The 23,801-nt window shown below is 43.6% G+C and overlaps 1 protein-coding gene across 1 annotated transcript in view; it reads left to right on the forward strand.

Moving 5' to 3' along the window:
- NKAIN4 (sodium/potassium transporting ATPase interacting 4) overlaps positions 1 to 23,801 on the forward strand; it is a 128,358-nt gene that overhangs the window by 46,474 nt on the left and 58,083 nt on the right. The window contains exon 2 of the mRNA XM_070744451.1: positions 22,805 to 22,942. Coding sequence (XP_070600552.1) covers positions 22,805 to 22,942 — 138 coding nt within the window. The remainder of the gene's footprint in view (positions 1 to 22,804; positions 22,943 to 23,801) is intronic.

The raw sequence follows: 23,801 nt of genomic DNA on the forward strand, positions 1-23,801 counted from the left end.
GGATTCGTGCGGTAGAAGGTGGTTCCGGAGGTATTCTGGTCCAATGCCATGAACACTGTATTTGTAGCTCAGGATTGATCAGTGGGGTCCTTGGCATTTCCTGAAATTGATTGTTTTATTGTAGACGTTGGGTCTACAATAAAACTGGGTAATATCATCAGGTGTTTGCTCTCTGTTAATATCTAAGGGGCTTGGCCAAATCAAGGAACCGAAAGAGCAAACCCCAATGCTAGCACCGAGAAGGCTACCTAGTTTGGGTTATGAAACATCTGGAAAAAACCCCAGCCACACTCAGATAGCACCAAGGACCCCTCCTATCTCGAAAGCGTTTCTCAGCCATGGAATCAGGTTAAAGGGTATGACTATCGCTATTTACACTAAGCTGGGGGAAAGACTTCAGGGCTTTTTCAAAACTGGCTCCTCTCCTGCTGCTTAACCAGATGTTGAAACATGAAGTCCCCTACAGGGAAGGATTCTTGGGGTGGGTGGGAGAAGGACTTAGCTATTTGAATCACATATCTCCCACCCCCACCTCACCTCATGCCTGCACAAGTTTGCAGTACAACAGCAGTTGTGAAAGGTGGATAATTCTGCCTTCCTCCTTTGCAGATAAGGATAACTGTTCATTCTAGGAGTATTTTTGATTGATTGATTGATTGATTGATTGATTGTTTGATTGATTGTTTGCTTGTTTGTTTGATTGTTTGTTTGATTGTTTGATTGATTGATTGATTGGCTTGTTTGTTTGTTTGTTTATTTGTTTGTTTATTTATTTATTTTTATTTTGTTTTGTTACGTACGTACGTACGTATGTATTGGTGGTATACAGAGATGTAACAATGTTTATATACATGACACTAGTAAAAGAGAAATATTAGGATAGAGGACGGAAGGCACTTCTGGTGCACTTATACCCGCCCCTTACTGACCTCTTAGGAATCAGAAGAGGTCAACAGTGGAAAGTCTAAGGATAAAGATTTGGGGATTATTTATTTATTTTATTTTATTTATTTAGAAACATAGAAACATAGAAGACTGACGGCAGAAAAAGACCCCATGGTCCATCTAGTCTGCCCTTTTACTATTTCCTGTATTTTATCTTACAATGGATATATGTTTATCCCAGGCATGTTTAAATTCGGTTACTGTGGATTTACCAACCACGTCTGCTGGAAGTTTGTTCCAAGGATCTACTACTCTTTCAGTAAAATAATACTTTCTCATGTTGCCTTTGATCTTTCCCCCAACTAACTTCAGATTGTGTCCCCTTGTTCTTGTGTTCACTTTCCTGTTAAAAACACTTCCCTCCTGAACCCTATTTAACCCTTTAACATATTTAAATGTTTCGATCATGTCCCCCCTTTTCCTTCTGTCTTCCAGACTATACAGATTGAGTTCATTAAGTCTTTCCTGATACGTTTTATACTTCAGACCTTCCACCATTCTTGTAGCCGGTCTTTGGACCCGTTCAATTTTGTCAATATCTTTTTGTAGGTGAGGTCTCCAGAACTGAACACAGTACTCCAAATGTGGTCTCACCACATTTGTTTTGTCAAGTACATATTGGTGGTATGCAAAAATATATTTATATACACGATACTAGTAAAAAAGAAACATTAGGACAGGGGGATGGAAGGCACGATGGTGCACTTATGCACGCCCCTTACTGACCTCTTAGGAATCAGGAGAGGTTGACAGTGGACAGTCTAAGGATAAAGTTTGGGGGGGTTAGGTGATGATACTACAGAGTCTGATAGTGAGTTCCATGCATCGACTACTCGGTTACTAAAGTCGTATTTCCTGCAGTGGAGTTTGGAGCGGTTTACATTAAGTCTATATCTGTTGTGTGCTCATATGTTGTGGTGGTTGAAACTGAAGCAGTCGTTGATAGGAAGGACGTTGTAGGAGATGATTTTATGGGTTATGCTTAGATCGTGTTTAAGGCGATGTAGTTCTAAGCTTTCTAAACCTAGGATTGTAAGTCCAGTTGCGTGGGATATTCTGTTGTGAGTGGAGGAGTGAAGGGCTCTTCTGGTAAAGTATCTCTAGACATTTTTTAGAGTGTTTATGTCCGAAATGCAGTGTGAATTCCAGACAGAGGAGCTTTATTCAAGGATGGGTCTGTCAAAAGTTTTGTATGCTCTGGTTAGTAGTGTGAGATTGCCGGAGCAGAAGCTACATAGGATTAAGTTAACAACACCTGGAGCTTTTTTGACGATGTTGTTGCAGTGAGTTCCATGCATCAACTACTCAGCTACTAAAGGGGTTTTTTTTGTATTTTTTAAAATCAGCTAGGATGCCCAAACTGGGTGCAAGCACAGAGACCCAATTTGGTGTAGTAATTAAAATGCTGGCAAAGGAAGCAGGTGACTGTAAGTGATAAATTGCCCTTCCTCTTTGATTGCTCTCTTGGCCTTCTTGCAGGACCAGGGGCCTTGGCTGGTGGTGGGAGTGCAAGGCTATCTCTCCTTGACAACCTCCTCTGAAGACACAGCAGTTGTACCAACACAACCAAAGGATTGGGCAAGCGAGTCGCAAAGTCACAACCTTGGGCCTCAGGCTGCGTGTAAGGCTAAGCTTGCTAACAAGAGGAGTCTTTGGACTTTGATCAATGGAATGGGGTTAGCCTCATAGCACATTTAAAAAAAAAACACCACACACACACACACACACACACACACATTAAATCCTTCCATCCCAACATTTCAAAATACACACACACACACTCCTTTCCTGCATGATTTGAAGAAACATAGAAACATAGAAGACTGACAGCAGAAAAAGACCTCATGGTCCATCTAGTCTGCCCTTATACTATTTCCTGTGTTTTATCTTAGGATGGATCTATGTTTATTCCCCGGCATGTTTAAATTCAGTTCCTGTGGATTTATCAACCACGTCTGCTGGAAGTTTGTTCCAAGCATCTACTACTCTTTCAGTCAAATAATATTTTCTCATGTTCCTTTTGATCTTTCCCCCAACTAACTTCAGATTGTGTCCCCTTGTTCTTGTGTTCACTTTCCTATTAAAAACACGTCTCTCCTGAACCTTATTTAACCCTTTGATATATTTAAATGTTTCCATCATGTCCCCCCTTTTCCTTCTGTCCTCCAGACTATACAGATTGAGTTCATTAAGTCTTTCCTGATATGTTTTATGCTTAAGACCTTCCACCATTCTTGTAGCCCGTCTTTGGACCCGTTCAATTTTGTTAATATCTTTTTGTAGGTGAGGTCTCCAGAACTGAACACAGTATTCTAAATGTGGTCGCACCAGCGCTCTATATAGCAGGATCACAATCTCCCTCTTCCTGCTTGTTATACCTCTAGCTATGCAGCCAAGCATCCTACTTGCTTTTCCTACTGCCCGACCACACTGCTCATTGTCATTGTAACATTCTGGACACAGTTTTTTCATTTGACATTTCAAGTATAGGTACATTGCTATTGTCCTCTTTTATTGTTACTTTTTACTTATGTTATATTTTTACAAATTAGAATAGAATAGAATTTTATTGGCCAAGTGTGATTGGACACACAAGGAGTCTTGGTGCATATGCTCTCAGCGTACATAAAAGAAAAAGATACATTTGTCAAGAATCATGTGGTACAACACTTAATGATTGTCATAGGGGTCAAATAAGCAATGAAGAAACAATCAATGTTAATAAAAATCTTAGGATACAAGCAACAAGTTACAGTCATACAGTCCTAAGTGGGAGGAAAAGGATGTTAGGAATGATGAGAAAAAACTAGTAGAAATAGAAGTGCAGATTTAGTAAAAAGTCTGACAGTGTTGAGGGAATTATTTGTTTAGTAGAATAATGGCATTCTGTGAAAAAAATGTTCTTATGTCTAGTTGTCTTGGTGTGCAGTGCTCTGTAGCGATGTATTAAGGGTAGGAGTTGAAACAGTTTGTGTCCAGGATGCGAGGGGTCAATAAATATTTTCACAGCCCACTTTTTGACTCGTGCAGTATACAGGTCCTCAATGGAAGGCAGGTTGGCAGCAATTGTTTTTTCTGCAGCTCTGATTATTCTCTGAAGTCTGTGTCAGTCTTATTGGGTTGCAGAACCAAACCAGACAGTTATAGAGGTGCAGATGACAGACTCAATGATTCCTCTGTAGAACTGTATCAGCAGCTTCTTGGGCAGTTTGAGCTTCCTGAGTTGGCACAGAAAGAACATTCTTTGTAGTGCTTTTTTGATGATGTTTTTGATGTTAGGTGACCATGTTTAGGTCTTTTTTACTACTATCCTAAGCATGTTTGACAAACAAACAAACAAACAAATAAGCAAGCAAACAAACTGTGTTAAGTCATGCACTTTGTAAAGAGACCACATTTAGAATACTGTGTTCAGTTCTGGAGACCTCACCTACAAAAAGATATTAACAAAATTGAACGGGTCCAAAGACGGGCTAAAAGAATGGTGGAAGGTCTTAAGCATAAAAGTCAGGAAAGACTTAATGAACTCAATCTGTATAGTGTGGAGGACAGAAGGAAAAGGGGGGACATGATAGAAACATTTAAATTAAATATGCTAAAGGGTTAAATAAGGTCCAGGAGGGAAGTGTTTTTAATAGGAAAGTGGACACAAGAACAAGGGGACACAATCTGAAGTTAGTTGAGGAAAAGATCAAAAGCAACAGGAGAAAATATTATTTTACTGAAAGAGTAGTAGATCCTTGGAACAAACTTCCAGCAGACGTGGTAGATAAATCCACAGTAACTGAATTTAAACATGCCTGGGATAAACATATATCCGTCCTAAGATAAAATACAGAAAATAGTATAAGGGCAGACTAGATGGATCATGAGGTCTTTTTCTGCTGTCAGTCTTCTATGTTTCTATGTTCCTATTCCTCTGTAGAACTGTATCAGCAGCTTCTTGGGCAGTTTGAGCTTCCTGAGTTGGCACAGAAAGAACATTCTTTGCTGTGCTTTTCTGATGATGCCTTTGATGCTAGGTGACCATTTTAGGTCTTTTTTACTACTATCCTAAGCAAGTTTGACAAAGAAACAAACAAATAAGCAAACAAACAAACAAACAAACAAACAAATAAACAAACAAGTAAACTGTCTTAAGTCAAGCACTATGTACTGTAAGCCCTGTTAAAACACACAGTAATGCACAAAGATTTTTTTTCCTGCAATGTGATACAGAACAATGCCTAACTCTAAAGCAAGGTAATGAACATTGTTTAACTGTAACAGTGTTCAGAACAACTACGGGATGTTTAACTAAAGTGAATCCAATTATTATAACACTGCTTCAGCTTTCTGAATAATTTGTTGAGCTGCTGCTGCTAAATCTCTGCCTCCGTGGCGGAATAGCCATTAGCATTTAGAGAAACGGCATCTGGAGGCCAAAATTCTTTAATACCTCTGCGTGATTGTGCAGTTAAATGACACATAAAAGCGCTCTCTCTTGCCACCCATGGTTTCCTATGTCGTACAAAGGTTCCTCTGCAGCATTGGTTAGGTGACTAGCATTTTTAATTATATTAGAATGTTTAGGGTTTTTTAATTACATTAATTGGATCCAGATGTATTGTTATGGGGTGTTTTTGATATGTTGTGAGCCTCCCCGAGTCCTCGGAGAGGGGCAGCATACTAATCCAATTGATAAAATAATAATAAATAAATACAGATCTCGGCGTACAGTCACTATTGGGGCCATTGGGGGGGTGTTTGCCCAGGTTCACCTGGTGCATCAGTTGCGGCCCTTTCTGGACCGGGACTCACTGCTCACAGTCACTCATGCCCTCATCACCTCGAGGTTCGACTACTGTAATGCTCTCTACATGGGGCTACCTTTGAAAAGTGTTCGGAAACTTCAGATGGTGCAGAATGCAGCTGCGAGAGCAGTCATGGGCTTCCCAAGGTATGCCCATGTTACACCAACACTCCGCAGTCTGCATTGGTTGCCGATCAATTTCCGGTCACAATTCAAAGTGTTGGTTATGACCTATAAAGCCCTTCATGGCACCGGACCAGAATATCTACGGGACCACCTTCTGCCACACGAATTCCAGCGACTGGTTAGGTCCCACAGAGTTGGCCTTCTCCGGGTCCCGTCAACTAAACAATGTTATTTGGCGGGACCCAGGAGAAGAGCCTTCTCTGTGGCGGCCCCGGCCCTCTGGAACCAGCTCCCCCCAAATATCAGAGTTGCCCCCACTCTCCTTGCCTTTCGCAAGCTCCTTAAAACCCACCTCTGTCGTCAGGCATGGGGGAATTGAAATTTCACTTCCCTCTAGGCTTATAGAATTTATACATGTATGTATGAGTGGTTCTTTAAATTGGGGTTTTTAAGATTATTTTTAATATTAGATTTGTTTACATTGTCTTTTTATTGTTGTTAGCCGCCCCGAGTCTTCAGAGAGGGGCATCATACAAATATAATAAATAAACAAACAAACAAACAAACAAACAAATAAATAAATAAATAAATAAATAAATAGGGGCCAGAATCAGAATAGAGCTGGAAGGGATTTTGGAGGTCCTCTAGTCCAGCCCCTGGCTCAAGCAGGAGATCCTATACCCACGAAGGCGAACCTCCAGCAGGTGTTTCACAGGCGGTGTGCATAGCCTTCTCTGTGGGCACTCGAGCCGTTGCCCTAGCTTAGATCCACTGAGCCAGTGATGGGCTGTCCAATTTTTTACTTCCACACTGTGAGCGTGGCTTATTTTGTGGGTGTGGCTTGATGGTCATGTGACCAGGCACGAGTGGCTTGCCAGCCATGTGACCAGGTGGGAGTGGCTTGACAATCATGTGACTGGGGGGTGTTGTAGGTTTTCCTGTACTCCTTTGTCAAGCAAATGTTGGGATTAGGAGAAAATGATAGAAGTAAATCTCAGGAATTCAAATTATTGATGTATCTGGATTATCTCAAAGGGTAGAGTCCAGTTTGACTGTGTTTGTGGTTAAGGATTTGCTTCTTACAATCCTTGCAATAATTAGTTGCTGTGTTCCCAGAAGACTCCAGACTGGGAAAGAGAAATATATTCTAAAACAAATAACATTAAGTCATTTTCCGGTACAGAATGAATAGAATAGAATTCTTTATTGGCCAAGTGTGGATTGGACACACAAGGAATTTGGCTTTGGTCCATATGCTCTCTGTGTACATAAGGGAAAATATACATTTGTCAAGAATCATGGGGTACAGTACTTAATGATTGTCATAGGGTTCAAATAAGCAATCAGTAAACAATGAATATTAATCAAAATCTTAAGGATACAACAACAAATTACAATCATATAGTCATAAGTGGGAGGAGATGGGTGTTAGGAACAATGAAATAAAACTAGTAGTAATAGTAGTGCAGAGTTAGTAAATAGTTTGACAGTGTTGAGAGAATTATTTGTTTAGTAGAGCAATGGCATTTGGGCAGTGATGGGCTACCAAAACTTTTACTACCACACTGTGGGCGTGGCTTATGCATTTTGTTTCAACATATTTCAGTGCAAATTGGGTACTCTGGGGTGGAGCTCCAAATTTTGCTACCGGAACTGCGTTCCTGACTGTTCCCATAAGAGCCCATCAATGTTTTGAGGGTAGGAGTTGAGACAGTTTATTTATTTATTTATTTATTTATTTATTGGTTAGTTGGTTGGTTTTGTCCAATACACAATGAGGGTTTTAGTGGGTATACACATAGTAAAATACATAGTGAAGGTTATAGATGATATACTCATAGTAAAATATATCTAAGAAAGAAGAGAAGAGAAGATATAGGAATAAAACATCAATGAAAGAATAGAAGAAGAGATATAGGAATAGAAGAAAGGTATAGGAGATATAGGAGAGGGGCGGCATACAAGTCCAACTAATAAATAAATAAATAAATAGGACAGGGGACGGAAGGCACTATAGTGCACTTGCCCCTTAGTGACCTCTTAGGAATCTGGATAGGATAATCTAAGGGTAAAGTGTTGGGGGATGACACTATGGAGTCAATCCGGTAATGATTTCCACGCTTCGACAACTCGGTTACTGAAGTCATATTTTTTACAGTCAAGTTTGGAGCTGTTAATATTAAGTTTAAATCTGTTGTGTGCTCTTGTGTTGTTGTGGTTGAAGCTGAATTAGTCGCCGACAGGCAGGACGTTGCAGCATATGATCTTGTGGGCAATACTTAGATCATGTTTAAGGCATCTTAGTTCTAATGTCCAGGATATGATGGGTCAGTAAATATTTTCAGTGTCTCTTTTTGACTTGTGCAGTATACAGGTCCTCAATGGAATGCAGGTTGGGAGCAATTGTTTTTTCTGCAGTTCTGATTCTCCTCTGAAGTCTGGGTCAGTCTTGTTGGGTTGCAGCACCAACCCAGACAGTTATGAAGGTGCAGATGACAGACTCAATGATTCCTCTGTAGAACTGTATCAGCAGCTCCTTGGGCAGTTTGAGCTTTCTGAGCTGGCGCAGAAAGAACATTCTTTATTGTTCTTTTTTATGATGTTTTTGATGTTAGGTGACCATTTTAGGTCTTGAGATATGATAGAACCTAGAAATTTGAAGGTCTCTACTGTTGATATTGTGTTGTCTAAGAGATGGTAGATATAATAGACATAATAGAGATACAACTCAATGTATGGACTTCATAGTACAGGCCATCCTCGACTTACAACAGTTCAATTAGTTAAAATGACACTGAAAAAAAGTGACTTAATGACCATTTTTCACAGTTATGACCTTTGCAGCATTCACATGATCACATGTCCAAAATTCAAAGTCCTGGTATTTCAGACAGTTTGCTTAAAAAAAGTGTTCCTTGGGTGATTTTTGTGAGTTCTAGGAATTTCCGGCATTTTTCTATAACCCTCCAGGGAATTTGAAACACAGCAAGTGTTGTTATCCTGAGCTGATGGTCTCTGTTCCTTATCATTTGGATCTTGCAAATGTAACTTTTTAACCAGAGGGGTTCTCTTCTCTTTTACCCAACTCCTCCAATTGTTGCTCAACTGCGTTGGGAAAGAAGTTCCAAAGATTGGTCACCAATGGGACAGAAGTTGCCTTCCGAAGTTTGTGGGAGCTTCAATACTGGAAGCCTTCAAGGAGAGACTGGACTGCCATCTGTCAGAAATGGAGTAGGGTCCTGTGCTTGGGCAGTGGGGGGAATTGGAATAGATGACCTACAAGGTCCCTTCCAACTCTGTTATCCTAGATCAGTGTTTCCCAACCTTGGCAACTTGAAGATATTTGGACTTCAACTCCCAGAATCCCCCAGGAAAAAAAGGTTTGGCATCACTGGACTATAGAAAAGGAACAGAATATAGAAAGGGAACAGAATAGAATGGGATAGAATGGAACAGAATATAGTAATACCTTGTCTTACGAACTTAATTGGTTCCGGAAGTAAGTTCGTAAGGCGAAAAGTTCATAAGATGAAACATTGTTTCCCATAGGAAACAATGTAAAAGCGATTAATGCATGCAAAGGGAAAAAATTGCAAAATGGTGCTCCGCTGGGCACCGCCGCCTGGCTGTCACCTTCTGAAACAGCCGGGGGGCTTCTCGGCATTCTCCCAAACACCGAACCCGGAAGTTCGGGTTCGGGTCCCGGAGGCTGCCGAGAAGCGCCTAGCTGTTTCAGAAGGTTATAGCCGGGCGGCACCACCTGGCGGAGCGCCGTTTTTACGATCGGCAGTGGCGTTTTCGGCCGATCTGGAGGCTGGAAAGGAGGTGGGGAATCCCAATAGGGAATTTCATGGGCGGAGCTTTGACGTCACGAAGACGTCCTTCCTGGAGGCCACGTTTCGACCTTTTTCACTTAGCAAAAGAAATTTTGGGATCAATGCAGTAATGGCATTGATGTGGGTGTGGCTTGATGGACATGTGCCTGGGTAGGAGTGGCTTGCTGGCCTTGTGACCAGGTGGGAGTGGCTTGAATGATCAAGTGAACTGTTAAGTCTTCAATTTACAACCTCACCAGTGTCGCTTTCTGGGGTGACAATTTGCTTCGAATTTCCCGCTTTTTTCCTCTTTTCTTCTTCCTGACCTTGGGAGGTGGCCGTGTGAAGCTGGAGGAGAGCCTGGTAAGAGAGAGGGAAGCTCATCCGAGGCCAGGAAGGAGGAAAGAGGAAAAAAGCGAGGAGCGTACAGCAGCAGAAGCAGGGGGGAAAAGGAGAGCCGAGCGGAGACCAGTAATCCAGGAAGTGACAGCCACCGATCAGCTGGAGCTGTGCACGCAGCTTAATTTCCACCGGTGGAACTGCATTCCACCCCATCCTCCCTGTTGTCCACCCCTGAATCAATGGTGATCGTATCGAGGACTATCTTTAGGTATAAGTTTGAGGATTCCTCTCCGCTGCAGTTTTTAACATCCAGAGCTCTAACAATTGAGGGATTTGGTTTTCTTCTGCTATCTGTTGAAGGCCTCCAGGATTGCTGGAAAATATTATCAGGCCGGGTTGCACATTATGCATCTGTGACTGCTGTAAAAATATGGAATCTGGCAGACAAATTGGAGTTTGGTGCCAAATTTGACTATAGAAACCAGAAATTTTAGTTCAAAAATGATTACTACAGCAATGTTCCAGATGTTTTTAAAAAATGCACACTTACCTCCTTCCCCACCCAGAAATGGCTGTTCATCTTTCCTATAGGATAAATAGAAACTAGCTACAGTGGTACCTCTACCTAAGAACGCCTCTATGTGTGAACTTTTCTAGATAATAACCAGGTGTTCAAGATTTTTTTGCCTCTTCTCAAGAACCATTTTCCACTTACGAACCCGAGCCTCTGAAACTGTAACCGGAAAAGGCAGGGAGAAGCCTCCATGGGGCCTCTCTAGGAGTCTCCTAGAAGGAAACAAGGCCAGAAAAGGCGTGGAGAAGCCTCTGTAGGGCCTCTCTAGGAGTCTCCTAGGAGGAAACATGGCTGGAAAAGGCATGGAGAAGCCTCCGTGGGGCATCTCTAGGAATCTCCTTGAAGGAAACAGGGGTGGAAAAGTTGGGGAGAAGCCTCCGTGGGTCCTCTCTAGAAATCTCCTGGGAGGAAACAGGGCCAGAAAAGGCAGGGAGAAGCCTCTGTGGTGCCTCTCTAGGAATCTCCTGGGAGGAAACAGGGCCGGAAAAGGGCGGGAGAAGCCTCCATGGGGCCTCTGTAGGAATCTCCTGGGAGGAGACAGGGCCGGAAAAGGTGGGGAGAAGCCTCCGTGGGGCCTCTCTAGGAATCTCCTGGGAGGAAATAGGGCCTCCACCCTCCCTGTGGTTTCCTCAGTCACACACATTATTTGCTTTTACATTGATTCCTATCGGAAAAATTGCTTCTTCTTACAAACTTTTCTACTTAAGAACCAATGAATTATGTTCATAAGTAGAGGTACCACTGTACAAAATAAAAAATTGGATAGGAGAAATAACTAAGAAAAAATTAGAAAGAAACCAGAAGTATTCCTCCTCGGGATACTAGACCAAAACATCGAAAAACAATACCACTATATAATATTACACATTCTCAAAGGTGTAAGAATCAACCCGGTACAATATTGGAAACAAGGAGGGGTACCAACCAAAAATGTTATAATTAAAAATATTTTTGATTGCGCAGAACTAGATAAATTGACTATAGATCTGAAAGAAAAAGAAGATACAGAATATTACAAAATGTGGAATTTTTGGCTTGACAGAAGGAAATAAAATAATATATTAAATATTAGTTAGGTCCCACAGAGTGGATCTTCTCCGGGTCCCGTCAACTAAGCAATGTCGCCTGGCGGGACCCAGGGGAAGAGCCTTCTCTGTGGCGGCCCCGGCCCTCTGGAACCAACTCCCCCCCAGAGATTAGAACTGCCCCCACCCTCCTTGCCTTTCGTAAACAACTTAAAACCCACCTCTGCCGCCAGGCATGGGGGAATTGAGATCCTCTTTCCCCCTAGGCCTTTACAATTCTATGCATGGTATGTATGTATGTATGTTGGGTTTTTATATTAATAGATTTTTAATCATTTCTAATAGCAAATTACTATTGTACACTGTTTTATTGTCGCTGTTAGCCGCCCCGAGTCTCTGGAGAGAGGCGGCATACAAATCCAATAAATAAATAAATAAATAAATAAATATTAGTATTAAGATTGTAAGGACAAATGAATATAATACTATATTCAATCAATACTCAGAAATAATTAAGTAATTAAGATTCTTAATTACATTATATTATAAATTGCAGCAGGTAAATAATTTGTTGATATATGTACCGTAAAATAACCTTAAAGGTATAAATATATGTAAATGTTTCATTTTTGTTTTTGGTTTGTATTGTGCAATGTCTTATTTGTTTGTTTTTTCTTTTATGTGTTTTTTTAAAGTTTATAAATGAATTAAAAAAAATTTTTTTAAAGAAACATCTGAGCTACAAAAGTCTTTGTTCCTTTGTTCCCCTTTACCTAAAACTGGCCTCCTTTATTTTTTCAGTCAGTTGAACATCAAGGACTAATATCCACCCCAATTATTTAGGAAGGAAATTGATTAGTGCTTCCTTTTTTGTTTCCTTGGAAATCCAATTAATTTGGGAAATGTTTTGCTAATGAATTTGCTTGGCTGATTACTGCTAGCCTGTATCAGCTGTGGCTAGAGTACATGCAAGGTTAGACAGAAAATAAGAAGAAAATGGAAAGAAACAAGGATGGCATAATAAATGTGTACAGTGATCCCTCGATCATCGCGAGGGTTCCGTTCCAGGACCCCTCGCGATGATCGATTTGTCGCGAAGTAGCGGTGCGGAAGTAAAAACACCATCTGCGCATGCGCAGATGGTGTTTTTATTTCCACAGCAGCAGCGAGGAGCCGAAGATTGGGTTTCCCCGCCGCCTCGCTGCTGCTGCTTGTCCGCGCGCGTGCCGCCCGCCCCCCGCGCTGTTGCTGGGGCCGCTTCTCAGCTGAGAAGCGGCCCTGGGGTTTCCCCCGCGCGCGTGCGTGCTGCCCGCCCCCCGCGCTGTTGCTGGGGCCGCTTCTCAGCTGAGAAGCGGCCCTGGGGTTTCCCCCCCGCGCGCGCGTGCTGCCCGCCCCCCGCGCTGTTGCTGGGGCCGCTTCTCAGCTGAGAAGCGGCCCTGGGGTTTCCTCCGCGCGCGCGCGTGCTGCCCGCCCCCCGCGCTGTTGCTGGGGCTGCTTCTCAGCTGAGAAGCGGCCCTGGGGTTTCCTCCGCGCGCGCGCGTGCTGCCCGCCCCCCGTGCTGTTGCTGGGGCCGCTTCTCAGCTGAGAAGCGGCCCTGGGGTTTCCCCCGCGCGCGCGCGCGCGTGCTGCCCGCCCCCCGCGCTGTTGCTGGGGCCGCTTCTCAGCTGACAAGCGGCCCTGGGGTTTCCCCCGCGCGCGCGCGTGCTGCCCGCCCCCCGCGCTGTTGCTGGGGCCGCTTCTCAGCTGACAAGCGGCCCTGGGGTTTCCCCGCGCGTGTGCCGCCCACCCGCCCACGCCGTTGCTCGCGCCTTACCGGGGCAAGAGGGGGAAGACCCAGGGAAGCCTCTGCCCGGCGGGGAAACTCCACCATCTACGCATGCGTGGAAGGGCACGCATGCGCAGATGGTGGAGTTTACTTCCGGGTTGAAAACTCGCGATATAGCGTTTAGCGAACATCGAGATCGCAAAACTCGAGGGATCACTGTATATTACGAGCAGCCCCAGTTTTTAAACTGGCACGCTTGCAACATGGAGCATCGTTGTTTAGTCGCTGCAATTTGTCCATTAAGTGAAGTACAGTGATACCTTGTCTTACAAACTTAGTTGGTTCCGGGACGAGGTTCTTAAGGTGAAAAGTTTGTAAGACGAAACAATGTTTCCCATAGGAATCAATGGAAAAGCGATTAATGTGTGCAAGCCCAAAATTCACCCCTTTTGCCAGCCGAAGCGACCGTTTTTGTGCTGCTGGGATTCCCCTGAGGTTCTCCTCCATAGGAAACCCCACCTCCGGACTTCTGGGTTTTTGCGATGCTGCAGGGGAATCACAGCAGGGGAATCACAGCAGCACAAAAACAGGTGCTTCGCTGGCAACGGAAGTCCGGAGGTGGGGTTTCCCAGCGAGGGGAGCCTCAGCGAAATTGCAGCATCGCAAAAACACTGAAGTTCTCAAAACCCTCTGGACTTCCCCTCCCACCTTTGGACCTCTGTGTTTTTGCGATGCTGCGATTTGCTGGGAAACCCCACCTCCGGACTTCCGTTGCCAGCGAAGCGCCTGTTTTTTTGCACTGCAGGGATTCCCCTGCAGCATCACAAAAACACGGAAGTCCAGAGGTGGGGTTTCCCATGGAGGGGAGCCTCAGGGGAATCCCAGCAGTGCAAAAACGGGTGCTTTGCTGACAATGGAAGTCCGGAGGCGGGGCATCCCAGCGGCGGTGGTGGGTTTGTAAGGTGAAAATAGTTTGTAAGAAGAGGCAAAAAAATCTTAAACCCCAGGTTTGTATCTCGAAAAGTTTGTATGACGAGGCGTTTGTAAGATGAGGTATCACTGTAATTGCTAGAAAAATTTAACATAAATGGTATTATACACCAGCATAACTTGCACACTTCCAGGGGAAAGGGAAAGGTAATTGTTGGCATGATTGCCAAGGAAAAGGAATTTTCATGCATATGTTCTGGGAGTGTGTTGAAGTTCAGAAATTTTGGGAGGAAGTGCAGAATGAAATAAATAAAATGCTAAACATTAATTGGATAATTACAAAAGAAACAGCGATATTAATTAAACAAAGAGAACTAAGAGATTTCAAAGAAATAAAAACTGCAGCATTGGAAAGCGCTCAAGCGGTAGTGGTATTGGGTTGTAAAGAGTCTATAAAATGGACATTACAGAACTGGTATTGGTACCAGCTTTATTTATTTATTTATTTATTTGTTTGTTTGTTTGTTTGTTTATTTATTTAGCTTTATTTATTTATTTATTTATTTATTTTGTCCAATACATAATACACATTGAAGAGAAAAATATGTAATAATATAAGTAAAGAAAAGAATAGAAGAAAAGATATAAAAGTATAGGTGAATGTATTTGAAAGGAAGAAAAGATAAATGAGATAAGGAGAGACAATTGGACAGGGGACCGAAGGTACACTGGTGCACTTATGCACGCCCCTTACTGACCTCTAAGGAACCTGGAGAGGTCAATCATGGATAGTTTAAGGGAAAAATGTTTGGGGTTAGGGGTTGACACTACTGAGTCAGGTAATGAGTTCCATGCTTCGACAACTCGGTTGCTGAAGTCATATTTTTTACAGTCAAGTTTGGAGTGGTTAATATTAAGTTTGAATCTGTTGCGTGCTCTTGTGTTGTTGCGATTGAAGCTGAAATAGTCATTGACAGGTAGAACATTGCAGCATATGATCTTGTGGGCAATACGTAGATCGTGTTTTAGGCGACGTAGTTCTAAGCTTTCTAGACCTAGGATTGATAGTCTGCTTTCGCAGGGGGTTGGACTAGAAGACCCCCAAAGTCCCCCTACATGGTGGATCACATCTATTTTGAAATCATGGAAATAAGATTAAACAAGTTTGATGAAAATAAATTGGAGAAGCTGATGCTACGATGGAATAAGGCGATAGATTATATGTTGAGTAGAATTTGTGACGAAAATGTGAAACATAAACTCCAATCACTCTTTGAATAGTAAATAAATGCAAATTAGAGCTAAGGGGGGAAAAAGAACATAATCTAGTAAATATTTGAACCCCCCGTGGTGATGGTTATTGTCAGTCGGGTGATGAGCACATGCACTGTGCACTGTTTTATGTTTGTTTTATGTAACCTTATGTGCAAAACCAATAATATATATATATATATATATATTTAAAAAGGGAAGTAATTGCTGAGTGAAACGTCACATAACCCTGACTATGCAAATGATTTTACTAAAGCAGGGGGAAGCCAGTCGGTTCTGACAGGTTCTGGAGAATTAGTAGAGGAAATTTTGAGTAGTTTGGAGAACTAGTAGTAGAAATTTTGAGCAGTTCAGAAAACAGACAAATACCACCTTTGGTGGGTCCCAGAATCAAGTTTCAAGTTTCAAGTTTTATTGGATTTATATGCCGCCCCTCTCCGAAAACTCGGGGCGGCTAACAGCAATCATAGACAGTATACAATAATAATCCAATACTAAAAGCAAATTAAAACCCCTTAATATACAAAACCAAACACACATACAAATATACCATGCATAAAATTGTAACAGCCTAGGGGGAGAAGAAATCTTAATTCCCCCATGCCTGGCAGCAGAGGTGGGTTTTAAGTAGCTTACGAAAGGCGAGGAGGGTGGGGGCAATTCTAATCTCTGGGGGGAGTTGGTTCCAGAGGGCCGGGGCCGCCATAGAGAAGGCTCTTCCCCTGGGTCCCACCAAGCGGCATTGTTTAGTTGACGGGACCCGGAGAAGACCCACTCTGTGGGACCTAACTGGCCGCTGGGATTCGTGCGGCAGAAGGCGGTCCCTGAGGTAATCTGGTCCGGTGCCATGAAGGGCTTTATAGGTCATAACCAACACTTTGAATTGTGACCGGAAATTGATCGGCAACCAATGCAGACTGCGGAGTGTTGGTGTGACATGGGCCTCGACTCCAATTGTAAAACAGAGTCGACTGACAACGAGTCAGTCGAGGTGACTGGGGCACGTACTTGTCCACCTGTCTGGGAAGAGTTTGATCTGGTGACACCTGATGAAGTGGACAAGGCCATCGGAGCTGTGAGTTCTGCCACCTGTTTACTGGATCCGTGTCCCTCCTGGTTGGTCTCGGCCGGCGGGGAGGTGACACGGAGCTGGGCCCAGGAGATTACCAACGCTTCCTTGGGGAGGGGAGTCTTTCCAACACTCTATAAAGAAGCGCTCGTGCGCCCCCTCCTCAAGAAGCCCTCCCTGGACCCAGCCGTACTTAATAACTATCGTCCAGTCTCCAACCTTCCCTTTATGGGGAAGGTTGTCGAGAAGGTGGTGGCACTCCAGCTCCAGCGGTCCTTGGAAGAAGCCGATTATCTAGGTCCCCGACAGTCAGGTTTCAGGCCCGGTTACAGCACGGAAACCGCTTTGGTCGCGTTGATGGATGACCTCTGGCGGGCCCAGGACAGGGGTTTATCCTCTGTCCTGGTGCTCCTCGATCTCTCAGCGGCTTTCGATACCATCGACCCTGGTATCCTTCTGCGCCGGTTGGAGGGGTTGGGGGTGGGAGGCACTGTTCTCCAGTGGTTCTCCTCCTACCTCTCTGACCGGTCGCAGTCGGTGTTAGTGGGGGGTCAGAGGTCGGCTCCGAGGTCTCTCCCTTGTGGGGTGCCTCAGGGGTCGGTCCTCTCCCCCTTGCTATTTAACATCTACATGAAACCGCTGGGTGAGATCATCCAAGGACATGGGGTGAGGTATCATCAATATGCCGATGATACCCAGCTTTACATCTCCACCCCAGCGGCCCTATTTGGACTGGGAGTCACTGCTCACAGTCACTCATGCCCTCATCACCTCGAGGCTCGACTACTGTAACGCTCTCTACATGGGGCTACCTTTGAAAAGTGTTCGGAAACTTCAGATCGTGCAGAATGCAGCTGCGAGAGCAGTCATGGGCTTACCTAGGTATGCCCATGTTTCACCATCATTCCGCAGTCTGCATTCATTGCCGATCAATTTCCGGTCACAATTCAAAGTGTTGGTTATGACCTTTAAAGCCCTTCATGGCATCGGACCAGAATATCTCCGAGACCGCCTCCTGCCGCACGAATCCCAGCGACCGATTAGGTCCCACAGAGTGGGCCTTCTCCGGGTCCCGTCAACTAAACAATGCCGGTTGGCGGGTCCCAGGGGAAAAGCCTTCTCTGTGGCGGCACCGGCTCTCTGGAACCAACTCCCCCCGGAGATTAGAACTGCCCCTACTCTTCCTGCCTTCTGAAAACTCCTTAAGACCCACCTTTGCCGTCAGGCATGGGGAAACTAAACATCTCCCCTGGGCACGTTAATTTATATATGGTATGCTTGTGTGTGTGTTTGCTATTACATGGGGTTCTTCTTAAATCGTTAAATATTTTAATTAATTGGATTGTTGTGACTGTTTTGCTTGTTGTGAGCCACCCTGAGTCTTCGGAGAGGGGCGGCATACAAGTCCAACTAATAAAATAAAATAAATGGGCATATTTGGGAAGCCCATGATTGCTCTCGCAGCTGCATTCTGCACGATCTGAAGTTTCCGAACACTTTTCAAAGGTTGCCCCATGTAGAGAGCGTTACAGTAGTCGAGCCTCGAGGTGATGAGGGCATGAGTGACTGTGAGCAGTGACTCCCGGTCCAAATAGGGCCGCAACTGATGCACCAGGTGAACCTGGGCGAACGCCCCCCTCGCCACAGCTGAAAGATGATTCTCTAATGTGAGCTGTGGATCGAGGAGGACGCCCAAGTTGCGAATCCTCTCTGAGGGGGTCAATGATTCTCCCCCCAGGGTAATGGACGGACAGATGGAATTGTCCTTGGAAGGCAAGACCCACAGCCACTCCGTCTTGTCTGGGTTGAGTTTGAGTTGAGAATGGGGAGGGAATTGTGATTTTGCAGCATCCTTCCCCTGCCATGCCCACCAAGCCACGCCCACAGATCCGGTAGTAAAAAAAAATTGGATTTAACCACTGTACTAAAGGTTTCCTTTGCTCAGAGGTTGTGGCTGCTCCATTATTGGAGGTTTTCAAGGAGGGATTGGACAGCCATAAACAATGGTATAGGTTCTCCCGCCTTAGCAGAGAAGATCTCCAAGGTCCCTTCTGTTGTGTATACTCCTGTTCAGTTTGGGGATTTTGCAGATTCTGATTCGGAAAGTGTTTATGAATTAGTGGCAGGGCCTGATTTACAGGCAGAATAAGAAGGAGGAGACCAACCACAGGATGTTCCTATGAGTTCAGATTCAAGTGAAGGAGAGACAGATATTCGATGGGTAAATCCTTCTTTCAGATGCTTACAGAAACAAAGGGAGCAAGTGTCAGGGAAGAAATATTAAGGAGAGGAACGGGTTAATTAATTCAGTAATTAATTCATCACGTCTGGGTGTCAGCGGAAGAGAAGGGTGGAGTTTTCAAACTGCTATTAAGAAATACGGAGGTGTCTTTTAGCGGCTCCGAAAGCTTTGCTTTATGTGCTTTTAATTGCAGTTTTTATCACCCTGGGCTAACACTGTCTAGCCATCAATCTTAGAATGACTTGTGGCATGCTTTGATGATTTTGATGTTGCCTTGACTACTAAAGACTGAGATAACAGAGCCTACATGCCGAGATGACGCAGTTTGTAACAGAAGGAAGAAAAATAAAGATGATGTTTTGTTTTTACAAATCTCTGCATTTAGCAAGCTTTTATTCCAATTAACAGTAGCCTTAGCCAGAGATCAGAACACCTTCCAACTCAGTTATTCTTTTCTGCTTTACAGCATCACAAAGATATAACTCCAGACAGGACCATTTCCAAAGGTCAACTCACAAGGAACCCATTAAAAGGACAAATCTTATGGCCCTTTCCTCCACTCTCCTGCCTTTTAGAATGCTCACTTCAGTGCTGGAATAATTAGCAAGAAGAGAGTTGGTATTTGTACATACATGCATTGCAGAGAAAGGGATTACAAGAGAGTAAGCAGGTGCATAATGGGGAATATGTATCAAAAGGAATGCATTAGTACCAGCTGTTTGCCGAGGGTGCTGGTGACTGTAACCGCCAGTCCCTGAGGAGGCAAATAGTGATGGGCGAACCCAACAGTGTTCGGGTTCGGCAAGTTCAGACGAACTTTATGCAAAATTCAGCTGAACCCGAACTGAACCCGAACCCGAACGGGGAATCCCACCAAGAGATTCCAGGGGCGGAGCTTTGACGTCACATATACCGGCAGGTTGCTAAGGACGCCAAGGTGATCACTTCCTGGATTCCATGGAATCCAGGAAGTGATCACCTTGGCGTCCTTAGCAACCAGCCAGTGACATCAAGGGTCTGCCCCCGGAATCTCTTCGTGGGAGGGATTCCCCAGCTCCTTCAAAGGGAGGTCTTCACATAAAAATAAACATTGTTATTTTTACGTGAAAGGACACCGCAGCGACGCTGCAAGCAAAGGGCGGTCCTTTCATGTAAAAATAAACAGCAGATGACCTACAAGGTTCCTTCCAACTAATCTAATCTAATCTAATCTAATCTAATCTAATCTAATCTAATCTAATCTAATCTAATCTAATCTAATCCAATCCAATCCAATCCAATCCAATCCAATCCAATCCAATCCAATCCAATCCAATCTAATCTAATGAGATTGGACAGCCATTTCTCTGGTCTAGTAGAGGGTCTTCTGCCTGAGCGATGGTTGGTATAGAAGACCTCCAAGGTCCCTTCCAAACCTATTATTCTGTGTTCTAAGAAAGATAGTTGGATTCATCCTTACAATATTTAGCAGCAGGAGTTTCTCTTCTAAGCATATTAGCTTGCCTATGCTTTGGTTGCTGGTTAAGCTAATATGCAAATACTGGTTCTTTATCTGTATTTTTTTTTTTTTTTTGCTTTAATACAACAAACCAAGCTAATTAAATGCCCGATTGAGTAAACCAATTGCGATTGTGTGCTCTCCATCTACCCGGCTCCGAATCCAAGATTTCTAAATGTCATCAGCGTCTATGTCTTTTGATCTTCCTAATGGAAGATTAAGCGCTTAACCCCTTCCCGCTGGCACCGATGATGCAAAGAAAATTGATTTTAGAATGAATAATAGCCTTCCTTCTTCCACTTGCCCAGATGTTTCATTCAAGATTGTTGGGGGCCTTTGCCTCCTTATTCACGTATAATGAGCTCATAGAAACATCAAAACATAGAAGATTGATGGCAGAAAAAGACCTCATGGTCCATCTAGTCTGTCCTTATGCTATTTCCTGTATTTTATCTTAGGATTATGATGATGGTGATGATGATGATGATGACTATTATTATTATTATTATTATTATTAATTATTATTATTATTATTATTATTATTATTATTATTATTATTATTATTATTAATTAGATTTGTATGCCGCCCCTCTCCGGAGACTCGGAGCGGCTCACAACAACAAAATACAGTACAAATCTAATGATTAAAAACAATTTAAAACCCATTGATATAAAAACCAGTCATACATTCCCAAACAAACCATACATAAAAAGGAACGGCCCGGGGGAATCAATTTCCCCATGCCTGACGGTAGAGGTGGGGATTAAGGAGTTTGTGAAAGGCGAGGAGAGTGGGGGCAGTCCTGATTTTTGGAGGGAGTTGATTCCAGAGGGTCAGGGCCGCCACAGAAAAGGCTCTGTGTAGCTGACCAAACTATTTTCACCTTACGAACCCGCCGCCGCCACCGGGATGCCCCAGGTCCGGATTTCAGTTGCCAGCCGAAGCACCCCTACATGGGAAACCCCACCTCCAGATTTTGCGATTTTTGCGATGCTGGGATTCCCCTGCAGCATCGCAAAAATACGGAAGTCTAGAAGTGGGGTTTCCCATGGAGGGGAGCCTCAGGGGAATCCCTCCAGCGCGAAAACGGGAGCTTCGGCTGGCAAAAGGCTTGCATTCATTAATCGCTTTTCCATTGATTCCTATAGGAAACAATGTTTCGTCTTATGAACTTTTCACCTTAGGAACCTTGTCCTGGAACCAATTAAGTTCGTAAGACAAGATATCACTGTATTCTAAGTGTAAACTTACCCTGTTTTCCCGAAAATAAGACAGCGTCTTATATTAACCTTTGCTCCCAAAGATATGCTACGTCTTATTTTCAGGGAATGTCTTATATTTTTTTCAATGAAGAAGAATTCACATTTATTGCTGAACAAAAAAAATGAACATTTATTATATACTGTACCGTAGTTGTCATCACAAACCAGCATAACCAGACTGTGAATTTGTTTGTTTGTTTATTTGTTTGTTTGTTTATTTATTTATTTTGTCCAATACAAATTGAAAGTTAAGGAGAATAAAAATGTGTAGTAGTAAATATCAGGGAAGGGACAGAAGAAGAGATATGAGAATAGAATACATCAATGAAGAGTAGAGGAAGGATATATGGATGGGAGAAAAGATATATAAAATATAGGAGAGACAATTGGACAGGGGACGGAAGGCACACTAGTGCATTTATGCTCGCTCCTTACTGACCTCTAAGGAATCTGGAGAAGTCAACCGTGGAAAGTCTAAGGAAAAAATGTTGGGGGTTGAAGGTTGACACCACGGAGTCTGGTAATGAGTTCCATGCTTCAACAACTCGATTGCTAAAGTTATATTTTTTACAGGTTTGGAGCGGTTGATATTAAGTTTGAACCTGTTGCGTGCTCTTCTGTTATTGCGGTTGAAGCTGAAGTAGTTGTTGACAGGCAGGACGTTGCAGCATATGATCTTGTGGGCAATACTTAGATCATATTTAAGGCGTTGTAGTTCTAAGCTTTCTAGACCCAGGATTGTAAGTCTATTTTCGTAGGGTATTCTGTTTCGAGGGGTGGAGTGAAGGGCTCTTCTGGTGAAATATCGTTGGACCTTTGCAGAATTTCTTACTACTGCCGTAACATTATTTCCATGTACAACAATTGCATGTTGGATGTGTTTTAAATCTGATTGATGCAGCGTTTTGGGATGCAATTTATGGACAGTAGTGTTCTATATGTTCTGTTTTGGAATTCTGCAAAACAAAACATCTCCTATGTCTTACTTTCGGGGGATGCCTTATATTACGCAATTCTATGAAACCTCCCTTATGTCTTACTTTCGGGGGTGACTTATTTTCAAGGAAACAGGGTACCAAGGCATAGTAAATTGTAGATATCACACGATGTGTGGATGTATAACTTTACCTTCTTTTTCTTTTCCAGCTTGTTGCTTTAGAGAGACAAGTGTTCGATTTTCTGGGCTACCAATGGGCTCCAATTCTGGCTAATTTCCTCCACATCATCCTGGTGATTCTGGGCCTTTTTGGGACAATCCAGTACAGACCACGCTACATTGTGGTGGTGAGTTCGCTAACGATTCTAAGGCTGGTGTGTAATGTCCAGATGGGAATTTTGGGCCCAGCAGTTTCAATGGGGAGTTAGTATTTGGGAAGATCCATAAAACCAAATGGCAGGAACAGGCCATCAGAACCAGGGATTGTAGGCTGGCTGTCCTCGACTTATGACCACAATGGAGCCCAAAATTATAATTGCTAAGTGAGACTATTGCTTTTTTTAAAGAATATCTTTATTAGTTATTTACATTAAAAGAAATACAGAACGCCCCCACCCACAAAACAGACATAAAACAAAAACAAAACACGACCTATACAAATATATAAATAATATCATTCATGATTGCAATTGTATTTTAAACACTCAATGATTTACACACTTGCAGAAACGTGGGCGAATCTAGGAAGCCCCACGATAGCTGTCGCGGCCGCTTTCTGCACGATCTGAAGTTTCCGAACACTTTTCAGAGGTAGCCCCATGTAGAGAGCGTTGCAGTAGTCGAACCTCGAGGTGATGAGGGCATGAGTGACTGTGAGCAATAAGTCTCTGTCCAAATAGGGCCGCAACTGGTGTACCAGGCGAACCTGTGCAAACACCCTCCTCGCCACAGCCAAAAGATGATGTTCCAATGTCAGCTGTGGATCGAGGAGGACGCCCAAGTTGCGAACCCTCTCTGAGGGGGTCAATAGTCCCCCCCCCAGGGTAATGGACAGACAGATGGAATTGTCCTTGGGAGGCAAGACCCACAGCCACTCCGTCTTGTCTGGGTTGAGTTTGAGTTTGTTGACACCCATCCAGGCCCCAACAGCCTCCAGGCACCGGCACATCACTTCCACTGCTTCGTAGACTGGACATGGGGTGGAGA

Source organism: Erythrolamprus reginae, chromosome 3, assembly GCF_031021105.1.
Source record: "Erythrolamprus reginae isolate rEryReg1 chromosome 3, rEryReg1.hap1, whole genome shotgun sequence".
Taxonomy (NCBI): Eukaryota; Metazoa; Chordata; class Lepidosauria; order Squamata; family Dipsadidae; genus Erythrolamprus; species Erythrolamprus reginae.